At 39.0% G+C, this 20,762-nt stretch overlaps 1 protein-coding gene across 1 annotated transcript in view; it reads right to left on the bottom strand.

The window, feature by feature from the left end:
* Positions 1-4,508: 4,508 nt before the first annotated feature.
* The window catches only part of LOC118803493 (polymeric immunoglobulin receptor-like), a 34,564-nt gene continuing 18,310 nt past the window's right edge, over positions 4,509-20,762 (bottom strand). Inside the window, exons 4-5 of the mRNA XM_036563986.1 lie at positions 15,096-15,370; positions 4,509-4,553 (exon numbers count right to left, since the gene is read on the bottom strand). Of these exons, the coding sequence (XP_036419879.1) occupies positions 4,509-4,553; positions 15,096-15,370 (320 nt within the window). The remainder of the gene's footprint in view (positions 4,554-15,095; positions 15,371-20,762) is intronic.

The raw sequence follows: 20,762 nt of genomic DNA, 5'->3' as shown, positions 1-20,762 counted from the left end.
CAGTGACTGACTAGATAAGAGGGGAAAAAAATAGATACAATGCTTCGTAAAATGCAGAAGCCTCGTGCAACAATGGATAGAAATTTCTATAATGAAGCAGATTTGGTATTCTACTCAATTGATTAAAGTTTGAACAACTCACAGTGTCTGGTTCCACTGTTCCACAGCCCGAAGCTGGTGGGCTTTTTACTTGGCATTGGGGGGCAGTCAGAAGTGAATTCTGAGAGAGAATGTAGATTAAACATAAACACTTTTCTTAATTATTTATCATCATTTGAGTGTATTAGTCCTGGGACCTATTTGAAGTTACATTATCAAGGCATTCGAAAAGAGAAAAAAAAAAACACTCAACTTCAGTGACATAACAGTGAGAACAATGTGGTCACACATCAAAAACACGGCTGTTGCCATATTTTGTCCCTGGGACAATAACTCTTATCTCTGTAGGAGCTTTTCCCCTAAGATGGAGTTCATTAGAGTTAAATGAGTGACAGGCACTTGTGGCCTCATGCTGGTTTGTGCCTTTGATCTGTTGCCTCTGTTCGGCCCTCTCCTGCAGGACTGAGCGATTGAAGGGCTTCCACAGAGAGAGGCTCCTATGGCTTAGAACAGAAATAACCACAGTTTATATGAAACTGAAAATGGTGCTATTTCTCAATTAACTGCACAATCAAACTCATCACCCCATTAATCTTGTTTCGGAGTGGAAAAGAACTGATGCTTCAAATCTGACTTAAATGCTTCATGCTAATCTGTTCTGACACATTGACGCTGAACCAGAAATTATATTTCAGTCAAAATATTCACAGATGAACATAGTTTGCTTAACCCTTAAATACTATTTATTGTTTAACCTTTTACAGTATGGACCACCTACTAGTTGTAGTAGGAGGTTTGTTTCCATTGACAGGTTAGAGGGGGGATTATAAATTGTGGAGCATCAGATGGGTTACAGTCTGAATCTGTAAACCTGCAAAGTGCACCTGTACAGTATGTGTTTCTGATAAAATGGCCAATGACTTTGAATATTTCATGTGATGTTTGTGTTTTTCTGTAGTTTTTCAAATTCTAGTTCATGCATGTTCATGAAAAGTGTAAATTCAGATTGTAAATTCAGAAGTGGCTATAGCTAAAGCTTAAAGCAGAGCAAAGTAAGTCCGTGTTTTTGTTTATATTTTTAACCTAACTTATACTAGGACATTCACACATACTGGACATAAATGTTGCGGCTGCCAAGGTAATCTGATTTTGGTTGAAAGGACAAAATGTCTCTTCTTATCATTTGTGTTGTGACTCCTGATCTAACCTGGCTTTTAATGCAGAGGCTGCAGTCGGATTTCTCGCTCATCCAGTAGTGTTTTTGTTACGTGCCGCCGCAGACTGTCCGGGCGCTGCACTTACCCACTTCCAGCTTCCGCCTTTTGCGTTCCGTCAACATTACGTTATAAATTAAATGTTTCGAAAATCGATTTTTGACATTTGTGAATCGATTCAGAATCATCGATTCAGAATCGCGATGCATCTAAGAATCATTTTTTTTCCCGCACCCCTACAACCTATGTACAAAAATATGCAGCACCTTTTGGGGTCACTTTTGGAAAAGTCATAAAATTTCAGGTTTAAAGATTCATATTTAGGATGGGTTCACTACCTTTAAATGTCAATATTAGTAAATACTATGACCTGGACAGTGTGCATGGGTTAAGAATATAATGCTAGATAAATATTATGCTTTGATTCATGCACAGAAAACATGAAACATTTGAAGAGTTTAGTGTTTTTAGCCTTGATCCTGGAGCACCACTGTCCTGCACATTTTAACGAATTGAAAGTTGTCTTTGATTCAAAGTTGAATGATGGTCAAAAGTGCTGTTTTGTCGTCAGGACGGCACAGTGGGTAACACAATCACGCTGGATATAAAAGATTTGAATGATTCGATTCCCATTCTTGAAGCACTGCCAAGTAGTAAAAAAGTCATTTGGTGAGTCTCCAAGCTCTGCTTTCAACTGAAAGGTAACCACTAAGTAAATTACTTAACCAGAACAGAGTTAGAAACAATGTCATTAGCCCACCTATCAGTTTTACTGTAGTTTAGAAAACTAGGCTATAAAACTAAATATGTCAACTTTTTTACATTTACATTTTACACTGCTTTTTACATTATCAGGTTGAACTGAACATTGTACCAAACCAGACCTGACTAAAGATGGACATTAGGAAGGAGGCTGTAAGTGTGACAGAGCACAGCAGGGCCTAGCAAGTAACAGAGGCTAGGCTAGGATACACTGTGCTAAGCTATGACTAAGAGGAGAAACATCAATGCAGTAATTGGGGCTACTGGTTGATGCTAAAGGGTGGGCTCAAAATTCCTTGAGATACAAGGACCAATCAGAACAGAGCATTTTGTTTATAGCTGTGTGACCAACTTGGCTGCAAAGAAGATATTCAGGTGTGAGATAAAATGCATTTGTTTAATAATTTCTCTTTATTGAGTGGTGAGTTATTCTTAACACACAGTGCACTCTGAAACCTGAATTTTTTTGTCACAAAAGCCATTATTGTTCATTGTCAAGGCATTTCAAATTCATGTTTTACAGCAGAAACAGTCAAATGCCAGCACTGTTCTTGAGTAGCATTCAGGTCAGGTGATGCAACACTGTTGTGGACTGTTTTAGGCAGAATCTCAAACGGCTCCCTTCTCCCTACAAAATGTCCTATGTAGTTCTTTAAATAACAGCTACTGCATCTAAACAGAGCTCAGTTTGTCCAACAGAGAGCCACTGTGGATTCACCCATCTGTGCACAATTCATACTGGACATAAAGCGCAATATTTGAGTGTAAAAGCCAACATTTTATAACTCACATAGTACTATACAGGGAACAGTGAGCCCTTTGAGATTCAGTCTGAGGATTTTCAGAGGCCTGATCTTATAGATATTCAATATTATTGAGCTATTTTTCCTGCAGTTTTCAATACTTTAACTGCTTGATTTATACTAAAAATGTGAGTGCCAGTTTATTAGGTAAACTCACTCACATTCACTCACACTGCACAACATATGACTGTAGTGTAAAGAGTAAATCAGGCAGACCAGCATTTCTTATATTAGTTAAGTGCTCATTTGAACATGGACACATTTTTTTCATTGAGTGTTGATCATGTGGACAAAACAGGTCAGATTTTGTCTCGAACAGGCTAGAACAACCAAAGACCATCATCAGCTACCAATAATGTGAAGCAAAAACAACAAAGTGAACACAGGATCATCAAAATGGACCATTTGTGAATTAAATAAAGTTGATAATCGAACAAATCCAGTTTTCCTTTTGCGTCATGTCATTCAGTATAATAATGCGTCCTGTCTGAAGGCATGATTTGCCACAAAAGCCTTTCAGGAGCATGCAGCTGAGTTTTCCAGCATCTTGTAGAAATCATGCTCAGAATGCACAGCACAACACCCATTTATTAGACTGATAGTAATCTGATAGTAATGATCCTCTGCTATGTTGGGATATTGTAGGATGTGATAGGATGTGACATATGGGATATGTTGGAGACAATGTGATATGTATAATTTATACAACTGTTAGTTCCAGCCACGCAAGCTGATTGGTTGAGAAGCGTTATAACCGTGCTGTTATTTCACCATAACATCACAGGTTTTTCACAAACACTGTATCACTCCACTAAGACGCCGTTGCTATGCAACGACTTTGACAGCTGTTTTAAAGCTCAAGCCATTTGAACGTTTTTACTTCTTTGTCACAAACAGAATATGGATACTTTTAAGTTCACATTTGACCAGCAGCCGATTTGGTCAGACTCTGAAGATGAGACTACACTAAATTCCCAAACTGTCATCACCACTGAGCAGCTTTTCAGTCGGCAGCTGAGACAGAAGAACAGCTAAACAACCTGGAATCAGCCAGAAATGAACCAAATACCATTTGCCAAATGTGTAGTCTGATCTTCAGAGTCTGACCAAATCGGACTGAGCTATAAAACTGCTCAGTGGTGATGACAGTTTGGGAATTTAGGGTAAGGAGCTGGAGAACGAACTGCCAGCTGTGCAGCAAGTGAGCGGAGCTCGTTAGTCTGATGTAGCAACAAGCTGCTTGTTAAGGAACTATAATTTGGCGGAAGGAACTGCTAACATTAAAACATATTAAACGCCATATTCACGGCCCAGTTTATTAATTTCTTACTTTATTTATTTAACTGTTGTATAAAAGCAATAGAACACTCGAGGTCATGTGTTATCATGAATAACATCACGGCTGTGATGATCTACTGTGACCAAATCACAGCCGTGATGTTATTTCGTGATAACACACTCCCTCTCGTGTTCTATTGCTGAAGTGGATAAGAGGTGCAATAATGGAATGTGGAAATTATGACTAGTTGTTGTAGGACATGATGGAATATGATGTTATGAGATGGGAAGGAATGTGATCGAATGTGATATGTTGTGATGTATGAACTCACCTGTGTTTTCTGTTCTCTCTTCATTCTTCTTTGCTCTCGGCTCTCCGTCTGTCCTCGTCTCTGTCCTGTAGAATGAAACAATACAGAGTGAGACACAGATACTACACATACCTCAACTGTGTGTGTGTGTGTGTGTGTGTGTGTGTGTGTGTGTGTCCGGTAGATGACTCCTTCGAGTCCCAGCAGGAGAAGAAGAAGAGGAATAAAGAAGAAGAAATATATGGAATAATCTGCATCAAGAAACAAATGTTTTCATATTTGTACCTATGTGTGTGTGTGTGTGTGTGTGTGTGTGTGTGTGCCCGAGAGAGAGAGAGAGAGAGAGAGAGAGAGAGAGACAGAGAGAGAGAGAGAGAGCAGTATGCTTGAGCACTGCAATTTCACACAATGCGTCACATTTTTAACTGTATTTTTAACTGTAGTTTTAACTGTTTTAACTGTATGATGTGTCTCATGTTCCTCTGTGCAACACAGCTGAATATTCAGAAAGAGTGACAGATTGTGATTATTATTTTTTTTTTTTTAAATCAGAGAACATAAAGCTGTGACATCATGTTTCAGCTGCAGTCAGTGTGCTGATCTTACCATGAAGTGTTTGAGATGAATCTGTGGTTGAATTGGTGGGACTGTCTTTTCTGCTGTCCACTGCAGTAGATGTTGTAATTTTAGTTGTGACCCCTGTAGGAACAGCAGGGTTTAATAGTCAGTGCAGGAACAGAACAGCAGTAAACAGCTCACTGTAGATACACACTAACATGAACATGAACATTTTATTGTAAACGTTAATTTCCAGTTGGATCAGATTAAATTGAGTTTTGAGATGACAGTATTAATATTTAAACAATATTAAGCTAATCGATGTTCACGTCTAAGATTTACAAATGACACACTGACAATATTCAAACTGAATCATCTACAATTTTAGTATAAGAGCTCCTGAGTGAATAATAATAAGCTGAGTGTTCACACATATACACAAACTTTAAGACAGACACCATCACAAACAAACAAACAAATAAATAAATAAACAAATAAATAAATAAACGTTGAACAGTAACCAGTTGAACAGTAACGTTGAAAGTAAAAAGAATGTCAGGGCGAATGCAGAGACACAAGGCAATAAACACCACTAACGAGACATACAGTTGTATGCAGAAGTTTGGGCACCCTTGGTCAAATGGCATGTTTTCTTGATGTTCAAAGAGTAAATATTATGATCACATCCTCTTTACAGAACAAACATAAATAAGACAGTTTAGTTTAACATATTGGAAGAAAATAGAACTTTTATACATTTCGCATCTTATGTTTAATTCTGCAAAATGTTAAACTAATCAATTATGCATTAAAACACATATAAAAATGATCTCTTCAGATGTAAATGCAAAAAAGAAAGGCTGATGAAATGTGATTGATTTAAAAATTGCATAGGGAGCGTAATAAAAAGAAACTGTACAATGTGAAGTTCAGTTGCAGTCAGTAAACAGCTCACTGTAGATACACAGTAACATGAACATCTTTTACTGTACAAACCCAATTCTAAAAATCTGGGACAAAACATGAAATGTTAATAAAAACCAGAAAGCACACACATTATCTAAACCACTTCTCCTTCTGGGTCACGGGGGGTAACCAGAAAGCATACATACATACATACATATACATACATCATCTAAACCACTTCTCCTTCTGGGTCATGGTGGGGTGCTGGAGCCTATCCCAGCTGTCATTGGGTGGAAGGCAGGATATTATGCACTGTAGAGGGTGAATTGTCTAAAACTCTTGCCATAACTTGCTGAAGATCATTTTTGAATGGTTGGATTTTTTGCTGAAATTTTATAAAGCAAAATGGTGAACCTTGACCCACCCTTACTCATTAAGGACTCATCCTTTCCTGGATGCTCCTTTTAAATCCAAGAATGATTGCATCACCTGATTGAGATAGTTTTTGAACATTTAACAATGTTTCTATTCTTAAACTTGGTTGGTAAAATAAAACAATAAATATCTTGTCTTTGTACTGTTTTTTTTTCAAATGCAAAATTTTGAACAGCCCTGCATTTTTCTTGACTTTCAGGGTGAAAATACATAAGAATATCTTTTTTCTTTAGAGACAACAAATAAAGTGGAACTTATTATTGGGAAGGGTCTTTCAATAAAAAAAATAAAAAAAAAGTTCAGAGAATGTTTAGAGAACATAATAAATAATTTCCCCAAATAAAAGAAAGCAGTAACATCTTCAGTTCTGCAGCAGTCAGTGTGCTGTACTTACTATCAGGTTTTTGAGAGGAATGTGTGGTTGAAGTGGTTGGTCTGGTGTGTACACTGACCACTGCAGTAGATGGTGTAGTTTTAGTTGGATCCACTGCAGAGAGAGAAAGGTTTGATAGTCAGTGCAGGAACAGAACATCAGCAAACAGCTGATATGTAGATATGTAGATACGCAGCAATATTATTTATTTGCTTTTTCATTGTAAATGATCAGAACAGTCTTATTAAAATGTACAGATGTTAATTTTTAGACAACAATTCATTTTGACTATAGAAGGAGAATAAAGCTAAACAGCAGAGACGTCTGTAATAAATACCTAACAAAACCAGGTCCAGCTGGATCAGATTACATTTAGTGTAATGTGTTTAGTGTGTGTGTGTGTGTGTGTGTGTGTGTGTGTGTGTGTGTGTGTGTGTGTTATGTGTCAGCGTTAGTGTTTGCGTGTGTTTTCTCTCTTTTCTCCCCTCCGCTTGTGCTCTCTCTCTCTCTCTCTCTCTCTCTCTCTCTCTCTGTCTGTGTGCGTGTGTGTCTGTCTGTCTCTCCGTCTTTCTATAGGTGGAGGGAGCAGTCAATCATCGGCAAGCGCGTTGTTAATCGGCCAAAAGAGGCGGAGCCTCCCATTTAATAACTGCGCGGACAGCCAGCGTGTCAGCCTACCGGCTCACTCGGTTTCCACGTGGTCACGTGTTTGATGATTGGCTCAAACTGAAGTTGCTGATCCGTCTAGTTCGGTTTTACTCTCGTCTGTTTGATGCTATAGTTCGATACTGTTGTTAGTTCTGTGGAGTGTTTTGTTAGTGCTCTCTCTCTCTCTCTCATGTGTATATATATATATATATATATATATATATATATATATATATATATATATATATGTAAGTCACTCACCTTCAGAGACGTGTAGCCCGATGAAGAGAAGATAAAAACTAGCCCTGTATACCACACTGAGTACACAGCTCTCTCAGCAGCTCTTCACTGGAGTCTAACCCACTCTAATGTCCGTGCAGCTCACAGGAGCTGTGTTTAAATCAGCTAGACCGGAACTCTTCTGTCTTTTAGAAACTTTATCAGCAGCTTCTTCAGAATCGAAAACCACACACAGTGACATGGTGGCCTCTGAGTCGTGAGAACACTGACCGTTTCCTTTTTTGCAGTTCACCCAACTGGATGCAAGAAATAGCCAAATAAAGACACCTCTCTAGTGTCTCACATCCTTGCAGAAAAAAAAGTGAAAAATGAATTCCATGTTGGTCAAAGCTGGTTTATGCTGGTTTATGCTGACCTGTTGCTGGATGATGCTGTGTTAGCTAAACACCCACTATGGTCATGCTGGTTGATCAGCATACCAACATGCAAAACGCAACATATGCTGGTTTTTCTAACAGAGATGATCTTCCTAGTCAGAAATTACAAGAATTGCCTTAGATAGATAGATACACACACACACTCACACACACACACACAGACACATCTTTATATGTGTATGTGTGGCCATTTCTCAGCAGTGTTATGCTGATTTGTTGTCGTAGTCCAGAATCTTTTCTCTCAGAGCAATGTTAAAGTAGACTAATACCATGTCTGGCAGCTCTGAGCTCATGTAGTTAACTATATTTTATGTTTATTTTAATCTATCAGCTCTCCTTTCTGTGGTCTCATTAGTTGTTCTTTCTGGCCCTTTTTATGGTACTGAGATGTGAACTCTGAAACATCTATGTGGTCTACGTCTCTATTTTCCAGTAACTATAATAGTATTAAATGACACTATGATTCGGTGGGTGAAGCCACACTGACAGGAAACCTGATGGGGCCTCACAGACGCGAACACCAGCATGAGTGACCCAGAGTGCTTTATTTACACATGCATGATAATATCTCACTTCCTGTAAGAGAATGCTGAGTGTGTTTGGCCGCCACTTCTCATTGGAGGGCTTTTTTTTTTCTTTTGCCTTTGCTTCTTAACTGCTTTGAATTGTACAGTGTTGAACTAACCTTTGGAACTGGACTGTTGGCGTTTTGGAGTTTCTATTTTGTCATTTGCCCTCAGCTATATATGATCCAGAGCCTCAGATGCTGCAGAAGGCCACTATTGCTCCCCTGCCTGCTGCACATCTGGCCTACCCTGATGAGATATACACCTTATCAGCATAGTTGGTGAGTGTGTCTCCACCCTCTCAACTACCTGTGTCCAACAGCCTTTTGAATGATGGGTCTTCTCTCCCCTCTTAGTCTTCTGCTATGTGTTGGCCTGTCAGGGCTTTGGTCTGTGGTAGCTACACAGTATTGCAGTTCAGTGAGGTGCAGCTCATGCTTTGCTGATTTATGTTGAACTTAGTCTCATGAATAACCATGTATGTGACTGTAATTGGATTCAGTGGCTTCATCAGAGTGCTCATGCTAGTCATGTTTGCTAGCTTTATTGTGGAGTTGAAATATAAACCATCACAGCTTCATGGCTTTAATTCTAGGCCTCGTCTTGTCTCTCTTACATGTGATTATTGCAAAACACTGGGAATTGTATGTTGCCCAAGACACATTCACTGCTCTTCTATACACGACCTGAACTATTATTGTTTGACATCTGCTCTTCCATCTGTCTAGTCCAACTGGTTAGAACATTGTTTGAATTTACCAGTTGCTGAAAATTCTCACTAGAGACAGAGTGCACAACATATGAATTCACTGTGATTGTTTGCTTTGTTAAACTGTCTGCCTCTAATGAACACAGAGATGTTTCTCTGTGATCATAACATAATCCAGACATTTTGCTTCTTACAGAAACATGGCAAACACCCACTTTATTTACAGCTGAACCTCCATACTCCTATTGGTTATAGTCATCGTTTAAAGTCTTGTTTTATGTGTCAGGTACTTCATGTTTCTTTGTTTGCTACCTAAATAGGCCTTTAAACAAAACATACTCATCACCACCCCTTATACATTTACTATACCTATGACATGACATAGCTCTCCCTTCAAGCTGTCCCAGCAACCCACACAGTCAAAACATTGTCACTGAGGCTCACAGAGTCACAGCCAGAAGAAGTGCCACAGGGTGTCTGTTCCAGTCGTTTTCACACTACAGGAATGGTGATGTTAAGTTAGGGCCCTAAAGTGGTGGACAGTTTAGTGAAGATAGATTTTGAAGATATTAAGATATAGTAAACACCAAAAGGAGTCAAATTAAACCAAAAGATAATAAAAATCCCAAATTTAAGATTTTTCACATTATACACTTACTTTTTGTTACCCCTTTTTGTTGAAGCTAAAGGAAGCTGCTAACAATTAAACAGAAGGCAAACTTTAGTGCACTGTTCTACATAAAAGCAAATAAACCACTTGCTTTTACTTGATATTATATCAAATAAATAGACTGTATTGCCAAAAGTATTCACTCACCTATCCAGATCATTGAATTCAGGTGTTCTAATCACTTCCATGGCCACAGGTGAATAAAACCAAGCACCTAGGCATGCAGACTGCTTCTACAAACATTTGTGAAAGAATGGGTCACTCTCAGGAGCTCAGTGAATTCTAGCGTGGTACAGTGATTGGATGCCACCTGCGCAACAAGTCCAGTCATGAAATTTCCTCACTACTAAATATTCCACAGTCAACTCTCAGTGGTATTATAATGAAGTGGAAGCGATTGGGAATGACAGCAACTCAGCCACGAGGTGGTAGGCCACGTAAAATGACAGAGCGAGGTCAGCGGACTTTCTGTAGAGTCAATCACTACAGACCTCAAAACTTCATTTGGCCTTCAGATTAGCTCAAGAACAGAGTAGAGAGGTTCATGGAATGCTTCATTTAATGGCTGAGTAGCTGCCAGGAGAACGGTACTTGTCTGACCGCATTGTGCCAAGTGTAAAGTTTGGTGGAGGGGGGATTATGGTGTGGGGTTGTTTTTCAGGAGTTGGGCTCGGCCCCTTAGTTCCAGTGAAAGGGACTCTTAATGCTTCAGCAGAACAAGAGATTTTGGACAATCTCATGCTCCCAACTTTGTGGGAACAGTTTGGGGAGTTTGGCCCCTTCCTGTTCCAACATGACTGCGCACCAGTGCACAAAGCAAGGTCCATAAAGACATGGATGAGCAAGTTTGGTGTGGAAGAACTTGACTGGCCTGCACAGAGTCCTGACCTCAACCCGATAGAACACGTTTGGGATGAATTAGTGCGGAGACTGCGAGCCAGGCCTTCTCGTCCAACATCAGTGTCTGACCTCACAAATGTGCTTCTGGAAGAATGGTCAAAAATTCCCATAAACACACTCCTAAACCTTGTGGAAAGCCTTCCCAGAAGAGTTGAAGCTGTTATAGCTGCAAAGGGTGGGCCGACATCATATTAAGCCCCATGGCTTAAGAATGTGATGTTACTCAAGTTCATATGCGTGTGAAGGCAGACGAGCGAATACTTTTGGCAATATAGTGTAAGTTACAAAAACAGAAAAGCAGTAGAAGTGCAAAAAGATTGTTTTCAACATGTATATTTTGCCCCTCTATGAACAGAATATTAGAAGTTCTAAAATATTTGGCTGCCCTATTGTGAATTCATGCCAGTGTTGCAGGACTGCACTACTCCAGACTGAACACTCATCTCTATTAGCAGTGCTGTAGTGAACTCTGGCAGGATCTGACAGAAATAGACAAAATACTGCATAAATTAACATATACAAGTAAACTTGTTTTATTAGAACAGCTTGATTGTGTAGTTTGTACCTTTGTTTCTCTTGGTGTGATAAACCACAGCTACTATAATGTGGAGGAAGATCACAGTCACCAAGGCAAAGGGGACAAAGGGCAGAGACTGTGTAGATTCTACAACAAGAAGTGGATCATATTATTCATTTTATCTCACAGCAATAACACTTTAATTAAGCTTCATGTGTTCATTTACATAACCTAATAAAAAAATTATGATTTCTCTTCAGATCAAAGCTCATATGTTCAGTTTGAGCAATGTTTTCATCTCTACAGACATTCTAAATGAAATGAGTGTGTGTTGGTGAGAGTTTCACTGCATTATTTTAGCTGTGTTTACCATTAATCTCTTGAGAAGCTGCTGTGGTTGATATGCTGGAACTAATTAGGGAGTTGACCTCTGTAGTTGATGTTGTAGTTTTTGGTGGATCCTCTGTAGAGAAAGGTCTGAAAGTCAGTGCAGGAACAGATCAGCAGCAGTCGGCTCACAGCAGATACACAGTGACATTAAAGATATTTATTGTAATGTATCAGAAGAGAAATTCATTGTGATGTCTGTAATTCAAAACAGTCACACCACAGTGTGTATTGGCAAAACCATGTAGACTAAGCTCAGACCAAATTTAGTTTTGAGATGAAAACAAATTAAAGATGTTGAAGACCATATAATTGGTCTAAATGTAATGCAAATTACTCAGTAAGAGGTTTAATAGATTGTTCAGATTTGTAGTCACTAATTAAAAGGTCTATTAGATAAACACAATCAGGCTCATTGTAGTTACTTGAATTAAATAAAGGTTTGATTTGGGTGATGAATTCACTTTATTTACTAGCCAAAAATTGTTTTCTATCCACTGTTCTATACGTTTTTAAGATGTACATAATGCTGCCTACAGTAATGCACAGTGCATTTGCCCGAATGTCCACAAATTTCCACAGACACACTCCAAAATCTTGTGTAAAATCTTCACAGAAGAGGCTGTTAGACCTGTAAATGTGGAGGGGCATCACCATATTGATGCACATGATTTTGGAATGGGATGCCCAACAAGTTCATGTAGGTGTGATGAAGTGTCTACATGCTTTCGGCAACATGATTTATGTTCATACAATAAAAGAGGTGTGAGTCAAAATCAAAATCAAAGTCAAAATGCAGCTGTTGCCATATTGTGTCCTCTGGTCCACTCAATTAGATAATTCCAAACCAGCGTCACAACCACATTGAAATTAAATGATACACACTCTAACTGATATGATAAAGGGTGTTTTTATTGCAGAATGTAACAACTGAACATTGAGAAGTGGTGATGAATTTTGATTATTCTGAAAAACATTTATTGAACATAAACAATTTCCACAAAATCACGGCAAAGCTGTAACATTTTACTTTCAGCTGCAGTCAGTGTGCTGAACTTACCATCAGGCGTTTGAGAGGAATGTGTGATTGAAGTGGTTGGACTGGTGTGTTCATTGTCCACTGCAGTAGGTGTTGTAGTTTTAAGTGGATCCTCTGTAGAGAGAGAAGAGTTTGATAGTCAGTGCAGAAACAGAACATCAGTGGACAGCTCACTGTAGATACACAGTAACAATAATACGTTTTTATTGTGCAAATGCAATTACAAAAAGCTGGAACAGTTTGTGAAACGCAAAAAAAAACAAAAAAACAGAAAGCAGTGATTAGTATTATTTTCTTTTCATCTGTATTTAATTTAAAAAAGGTACAAAAACAAAATATTTGAACCTTATATTTGAATAAAATATTTGGACTTCAGTGTTTGTAAATACAACCCCATTTCCAAAACTTTGGGATGCTGTGCAGAATGTAAATGAAAACAGAATGCAATGATATTCAAATCATGTAAACCATATTTTTAAAGGAAAATACTACAAAGACAACAAATCCAATGTTGAAACTAAGAAATTTTATTGTTTTTTTGAAAAATAAATGCCGATTTTGAATTTGATGCCAACAGCACATTCTAAAAAAGTTGAGACGGGGGCCTGTTTACCACTGTGTTTCATCAACTCTTCTTTTAACAGCACTCTGTAAGTGTTTGGGAACTGAGGAGACACTGCTATAGTTTTGAAAGTGAAATGTTTTCCTGTTCTTCATTGATATAGGATGTCAGCTGCTTATCAGTTCAGGGTCTCCTTTGTCGTATTTTTTATTTCATAACCCTCCAAATGTTATCAGTGGTGACAGGTCTGGACTGCAGGCAGGGCAGTTTAGCACCTGGACTCTTTCAGTACAGAGCAATGCTGTTGTAATACATGCAGAATGTGGTTTTACATTGTCTTGCTGAAATAAGCAAGGTCTTCCCTGAAAAAGACATCATCTGGATGGCAGCATATGTTGCCAAAACATGTATATATCATTCAGCATTAATGGTGCCTTTACAGATGTACACGTCACCCATGCCATGCGCACTAATACCCCCCCATACCATCATGAATACTGGCTTTTGAACTGTGCACTGATAACAAGCTGAGTGGTCTTTAGCCCGGGGGACACAGCGTCCATGATTTCCAAAAAATTTCAAATTTTGATTAGTTGGACCACAGGACACTTTTCCACTTCCCCTCTGTCCATTTTAAATGAGCTCAGGCCCAGAAAAGGTGGCAGCATTTATGGATCCTGTTTATATATTTTTTTTTCTTTGCGTTTTAGATTTTTAACTTGCATTTGTGGATGCAGCGACAAACTGTTTTCATAGAGAGTCCATGCAGAGATTTCCACTACAGAATCATGTCTGTTTTTAATGCAGTGCTGCCTAAAGGGGCCTGAAGATCACAGCCAGAAAATACTGGTTTTTGGCCTTGTCCCTTACATGCAGAGATTTCTCCAGATTCTCTGAATCTTTTAATGTTATTAAGTACCATAGATGATGAAAAGCAAAAGTTCTTTGCTATTTTACATTGAGAAATGTTATTCTTGAATTGTTGCACTATTGGATTGTGCAGTCTTTCACAGGGTGGTGAACCCCTCCTCATCTTCACTTCTGAAAGACTCAGCCTCTCTGGGCTGCTCTTTTATACCCAATCATGTTACTGACCTGTTGCCAATCAACCACCAGGTGTTTTTTTTTTAGTATTACACAACTTCTTATTATAGCATTTTGTTGCCTCTCTCCCAACTGTTTAAACGTGTTGTTGGCATTGAATTCAAACTGGGCATATATTAAAACACCTTTTCTGATGTTTGAATGCCCTTCATCAAATTAGGTTTTCTTTATTTTCAACATGAACATGTCTTCCACATAAACTTTTAGTTAAACTTATTGCAAAGAAATAAAACAAAATATAAAATGTGTCTTGACATTTACACAGGCAATAATTCATGTTCTAATTTTCTACCAATATTTAATTTCTCAAATAAACAGTAATTGTGTATTGTTTATTGTGCAGAAGTGTGTTCACTGGGGATGTGTGAATGCATATTCGCTTAGAAAAACAAGTAAATATAATTTAAGCATGGGTGAACATTTGGTGAACAGTGATGAGAGGGTGAAATACCTAAAATCATGAAGGGTTTGTTGTCTGTACTAAGAAGCTTATGTACTATAAAGCACCAAATATAACAATATGAGACAGTGTTTTACCTTTTACAGTGAGTCTGAAGATTATATATGAATCTCTAACAGCACAGATGTACAGTCCTCCATCCTCTTCAGTCAGGTGTGATATGAGTAGAGAGAGATTTCCTGGAGAGTGACCATTAACCAGCTGAACTCTGTTTCTGTACTGACCACTCTCAATGGATATCTCGTCCCATTTGTCTCTGTGTCTGTCGTATTTCTTCCAGCTGAATCCCTCAGGTTTGTTGTGTAGGTCAGTGCAGTAGCAGGGCAGCAGTACTGACCATCCTGTATGTGCTGTGATACTCAGTAGTTTTCCCCAGTTCTCCAGAGGGCAGCCTGTAGAAACACACATCAGTAAGATCAGATTAATTGTATACTCTTTATATGAAATAGTGATTGCGGTATTTAAACCCTCAAAATCTTTATTACATAAGGTTTATTACATACTAAGCCTTATTATTCTGTAACTACAGAGACTTCAATGCAAACTGCTTGAGATATTCTTAGGTTATACGTGTGTGTATAACTTTGGACCCGCTGACAGACCCTGGCCTGTTAAGGGATTAAATGTGTAAATTCAACCCTCAACTTTGGATGATTATCACTTTTTTAATGTAAATCAAATAAACAAATATTTTTAAGAAAAAATAAAATGTGATGCCTATTTTTGCTGTTATGCATCTCCATTTTTTAAATTTTGTTTTTTCTGCATCATTTAAATCCAGCAGCTCACCTTTAAATTGTACCAAATTTTATGATGTATAAACCAGCAGAAGTGTTCTGTAATGACTTGGAAAAAAACGTTCATTTCATGAACTTGCAGTGGTGCTTAAAAGTTTGTGAACCCTTTAGAATTTTCTATATTTTTGCCTAAATTTGACATAAAACTTTTACACACAAGTACTAATAGTACAACCCCACTTCCAAAAAAGTTGTGACACTGTGTAAAATGTAAATAAAAACAAAATTTAATGATCTGCAAATCATATAAATGCTATATTTTATTGAAAATAGTTTAAAAACTGCACATCAAATGTTGAAACTGAGAAATTTTATGGTTTATTGAAAAAATATATGCCAATTTTGAATTGGTGCCAACAACAGGTTCCAAGTCGGGACAGCGGCAACAAAAATCTGGTAAAGTTGTGTAATGCTAAAAAACGCCTGGTGGTTGACTGGCAACAGGTCAGTAACATGATTGCATATTAAAAAAGCATCCCAGAGAGGCTGAGTCTTTCAGAAGTAAGGATGAGGAGGGGTTCACCACTCTGTGAAAGACTGCACAATCCAATAGTGCAACAATTCAAGAATAACATTTCTCAACATAAAATAGCAAAGAACTTTTCTTTTGCTTTTCATCATCTACAGTACATAATATCATTAAAAGATTCAGAGAATCAGAGAAATCTCTGCATGTAAGGGACAAGGCCAAAAACCACTATTTTCTGGCTGTGATCTTTAGGCCCCTTTAGGCAGCACTACATTAAAAACAGACATGATTCTGTAGTGGAAATCTCTGCATGGACTCACTTCTGAAAAACACTGTCTGTGAAAACAGTTTGTCGCTGCATCCACAAATGCAAGTTAAAAATCTAAAACACAAAGAAAAAAATATATACAAACAGGATTCATAAACGCTGCCACCTTTTCCGGGCCTGAGCTCATTTAAAATGGACAGAGGGGAAGTGGAAAAGTGTCCTGTGGTCCAACGAATCAAAATTTGAAATTCTTTTTGGAAATCATGGACACTGTGTCCTCCAGGCTAAAGACCACTCAGCTTGTTATCAGTGCACAGTTCAAAAGCCAGTATTCATGATGGTGTAGGGGGACATTTGTGCGTATGGCATGGGTGACGTGTACATCTGTGAAGGCACCGTTAATGCTGAATGATATATACATATTTTGGCAACATATGCTGCCATCCAGATGATGTCTTTTTCAGGGAAAGCCTTGATTATTTCAGCAAGACAATGCCAAACTACATTCTGCTCATTTTACAACAGCATTGCTCCATAGTGAAAGAGTTCAGGTGCTAAACTGACCTGCCTGCAGTGCAGACCTGTCACCACTGAAAACATTTGGAGGGTTATGGAATAAAAAATACGACAAAGGAGACCCTGAACTGTTAAGCAGCTGACATCCTATATCAAGCAAGAATGGGAAAACATTTCACTTTCAAAACTATAGCAGTCTCCTCAGTTCCCAAATGCTTACAAAATGTTATTAAAAGAAGAGGTTATGAAACACAGTGGTAAACATGCCCCGTCCCAATTTTTTTGGAAAGTGTTGTTGGCTTCAAATTAAAAATGGGCAAATATTTTTCAATATTTTGCAGTTTGCTAAACATCACATGGACAAGCCAGCAGGCCAAAATAGATATTTTTGGTTTGAATGAAAAGTGTTATGTTAGGAGAAAGGAAAATACTGTATTGCAGCATAAAATCCTAATCCCATCTGTGAAACACGGTGGTGGTAGTATCATGGTTTGGGCCTCTTTTGCTGCATCTGGGCCAGAACAGCTTTCCGTCATTGATGGAACAATGAACTCTGAATTTTACCAGCAAATTCTAAAGGAAAATATCAGGACATCTGTCCGTGAGCTGAAAGTGGGTCATGCAGCAAGACAACAACCCTAAACCCATAGGTCATTCTTCTATTTTGCCTCATTTTTTAAATTTGTTTCTCTTTATCTACTATTAGGACCTGTAATGCTATGTTTAAATATATTGCATGTTCAACATCAAAAATGGAGTTCATGCTAATTGCAATTTGACTGGCTCATGTATTTAGATTTTCCAGACATCAGTATCTCAGTAATATGATAAAAAATCACTCACCTTCAGAGACTTGTAGCCCAGTGAAGAGAAGATAAAAAGTCAGCAACATCCTCACTAGTAAAACAACACTGAGTTCACAGCACACTGACAGCTCCACACCCAGCACTACACTAGCCCTGTATACCACACTGAGTACACAGCTCTCTCAGCAGCTCTTCACTGGAGTCTAACCCACTCTAATGTCCGTGCAGCTCACAGGAGCTGTGTTTAAATCAGCTAGACCGGAACTCTTCTGTCTTTTAGAGAATTCATCAGCAGCTTCTTCAGAAATGGAAACCACACACAGTGACATGGTGGACTCTGAGTCATAAGAAGAGTTACTGTTTCCTGTTTTGCAGCACTTCATGTCACAGTACATGCAAGTGGACACAAGAAACAGACAAATATAGAAACATCATGCACACTTCACTTCTTTCAGCACAGACTAGCATTAATATTCTAAGCTGGTCTGAGCTGGTTTATGCTGGTCTGTTGCTGGTTTGATGCTGGATTAGCAAGTCATCCATGATGTAATGCCTGTTGAGCACCAAACTTGCATCTAAAACACAGCATATCACTGTTGTCAGAAGAAAATCTCATATCTCCAAAATGATAACTTTACAGGAGAAGGAAAAAACATACTTTACTTTTAGTGTAAGTCAATGCAACCAGACTTTTTTCCAAGTCATTTTGGGTCATTTCTTTTAGTCCATTCAACATGAAATTTACACACAATGTAAAGGGTAACAGGCATTTTTTCAATTATGTCAAAAACTGAAAAACATCAAAAATGGAGATACAAGTTTTTTTCTGACAACAGCGATATGCTGGTTTTGCTGGTGAGCAGCATAGTAACTTCTATTGCTGCCGACCAGCAGAGCAGAACTTTGATCTACCATTTTGACGTGCATTATGCTGTTAGAAATAAAGGTCCTGTGCAGGAACATTTTTCATCCATCAATGTACAAACAATGTAAATGTACCCTCAAAGGTAAAACCATGGTTTTAAGGTCCAATTTTGTACCTTTCATGTGTTTTGGCAACAGAACAATAAAATAGAAGACAAAAAAAAGGCTGGAGATGAGGTATGTGGAGTCAATACATCTTAGAAAATATAATATCAATGGATTATGGTGCAATTATGTTCTCTGACCTGTCAGACTGCCCTGCAGTGATGAGAGGGGTACTGCTGACAGTTTCATACCTTTATTTCTGAGTGTCAAAACTGCATTATGTATACACAAAACATATGACAATGTAGCTATTTCTCAGCAGTTATGCTGATTTGATATTGTAGACCATCTTTTCTCTCAAAAAGGTGTTAAAGCAGTTCTTACACTTTGATAGTTTAAAGCATGAGAACTAAAACCATCTCAGGCTGCTCTGACCTCATGTACTTTTCTGCCTCTTGTGTTTTTTTTTTGTTTTTTTTCCCCAAGTCTCCTTTCTGTGGTCTTGCTTGTTGTTCTCTCTGGCCCTCATAAGAAAATAAGATGTGATCTCATGATTGTGAAACATCTATGTGGTCTATGTCTCTATTTGCAGGTAGCTATAATAGCATCAAGTGTGGCTGATGCTGGGGGGAGGGGGCAAGAAACACTGACCTGGAACTCGAAGAGGCCTCAGAGACACAAACACCACTGCGGGTGACCGAGAATGCTTTATTTACACATACATGACATACTAATCAAATGTCTATTCAATGTTTTATTATTTCAGTCCTTTTTAGAGTTCTTTTCTTCTATCACACCAGAGAGATCAAGCCTTAAGCTGCAGAAAGCCTGAGTGAACCCACAAGGAAGAAGCACCCACCAAATGCAGGTATGAAACACGTCAGCACGTCTGAGAGCAAGAGATAGTGAGCATGTCAGAGAACGGGAGTTTTGTTTTTAGTCTAGCTGAACTGTTTTTAACCTTTGCTTTGTGCCGGCTGTGCCCGTCTGACCCAAAGTATTACTGAACTGGAAGGCAGGATCTCAGTGCTTTATCAAATTAAAGATGACGAGGAACTGCTGGACTCTATGTTGGTGTCAGCCAGGCTAACGCTACTGCCTCGGTTATTGATGCCAGCGTCTTGGCTGCTCCAGCCCAGGTTGAAGATCCTTGGCCTCGGCTGGGGGCGAGACCGAAGGGAATGAGCTGCCCCTCCCCGTATCAAACAAAGCCGTGGTCTGTGGTCTGCGGTGGTAGGCGTTCTGCGCACCACCCATTACCTCAAAATCTGCAAATGAGCAACAGATTCACGATTCTGGAAGAGCTGGAAGATGATTCTCCTTCTTCTCCTGTCCACACTCCTCCATGGCTGCGTGCTTAGCAGCAGGCCTCCATGCCGGATTTCAGCGAGGACAGTTTGGCCCCACCACCTCTGCACGTTACTGCCGGAGCAAGGGAGCGCAGCCCCCCTCCGCCCTGCAGGGAGGAACGCGGCCTCCCTTTACTGAACAATAAGACACAGCTCCCTCGCCGTGTCTCCTCGCTGGATATTGTGGATCAGCAGCCTCGCCTTTCACACTCTTGGGATGCCCCCACACAACCGACCCGCCGCTCACTCACGCTGGGATTCGTTGTGCGGCCAACTCGCCCCTCCACTCCATGGGACTACTCTAACAGAGCAACTTGCCCTCCATCCACCTTGGTTGTAGGTGACTCATCATGAGAAATATCAAACACCGTTCAGCGATCACCTACTCCCTCTCAGGTGCCAAGGTCTCTGACATCACACAGCAGCTCCCCGGCCTCCTTCATAGGTTTCATTATATTCAGAAAGTAGTTATTCATGTTGGCTGTAATAACATAAGAGATCAGAGCACAGAGCTGCTAAAACGTGACTTTACATGTTTGTTCACTTTTTTAAAAAACTGTGGCAAAACTGTTTTTGTCTCTGGCCCAATCCCACCCTTAGGAAAGGGTGC

This window comes from Colossoma macropomum, unplaced genomic scaffold (assembly GCF_904425465.1).
Source record: "Colossoma macropomum unplaced genomic scaffold, Colossoma_macropomum, whole genome shotgun sequence".
NCBI classification, from domain to species: Eukaryota; Metazoa; Chordata; class Actinopteri; order Characiformes; family Serrasalmidae; genus Colossoma; species Colossoma macropomum.
The sequence above is the reverse complement of the archived record's forward strand: the minus strand, read 5'-3'. Positions and strand labels throughout refer to the sequence as shown.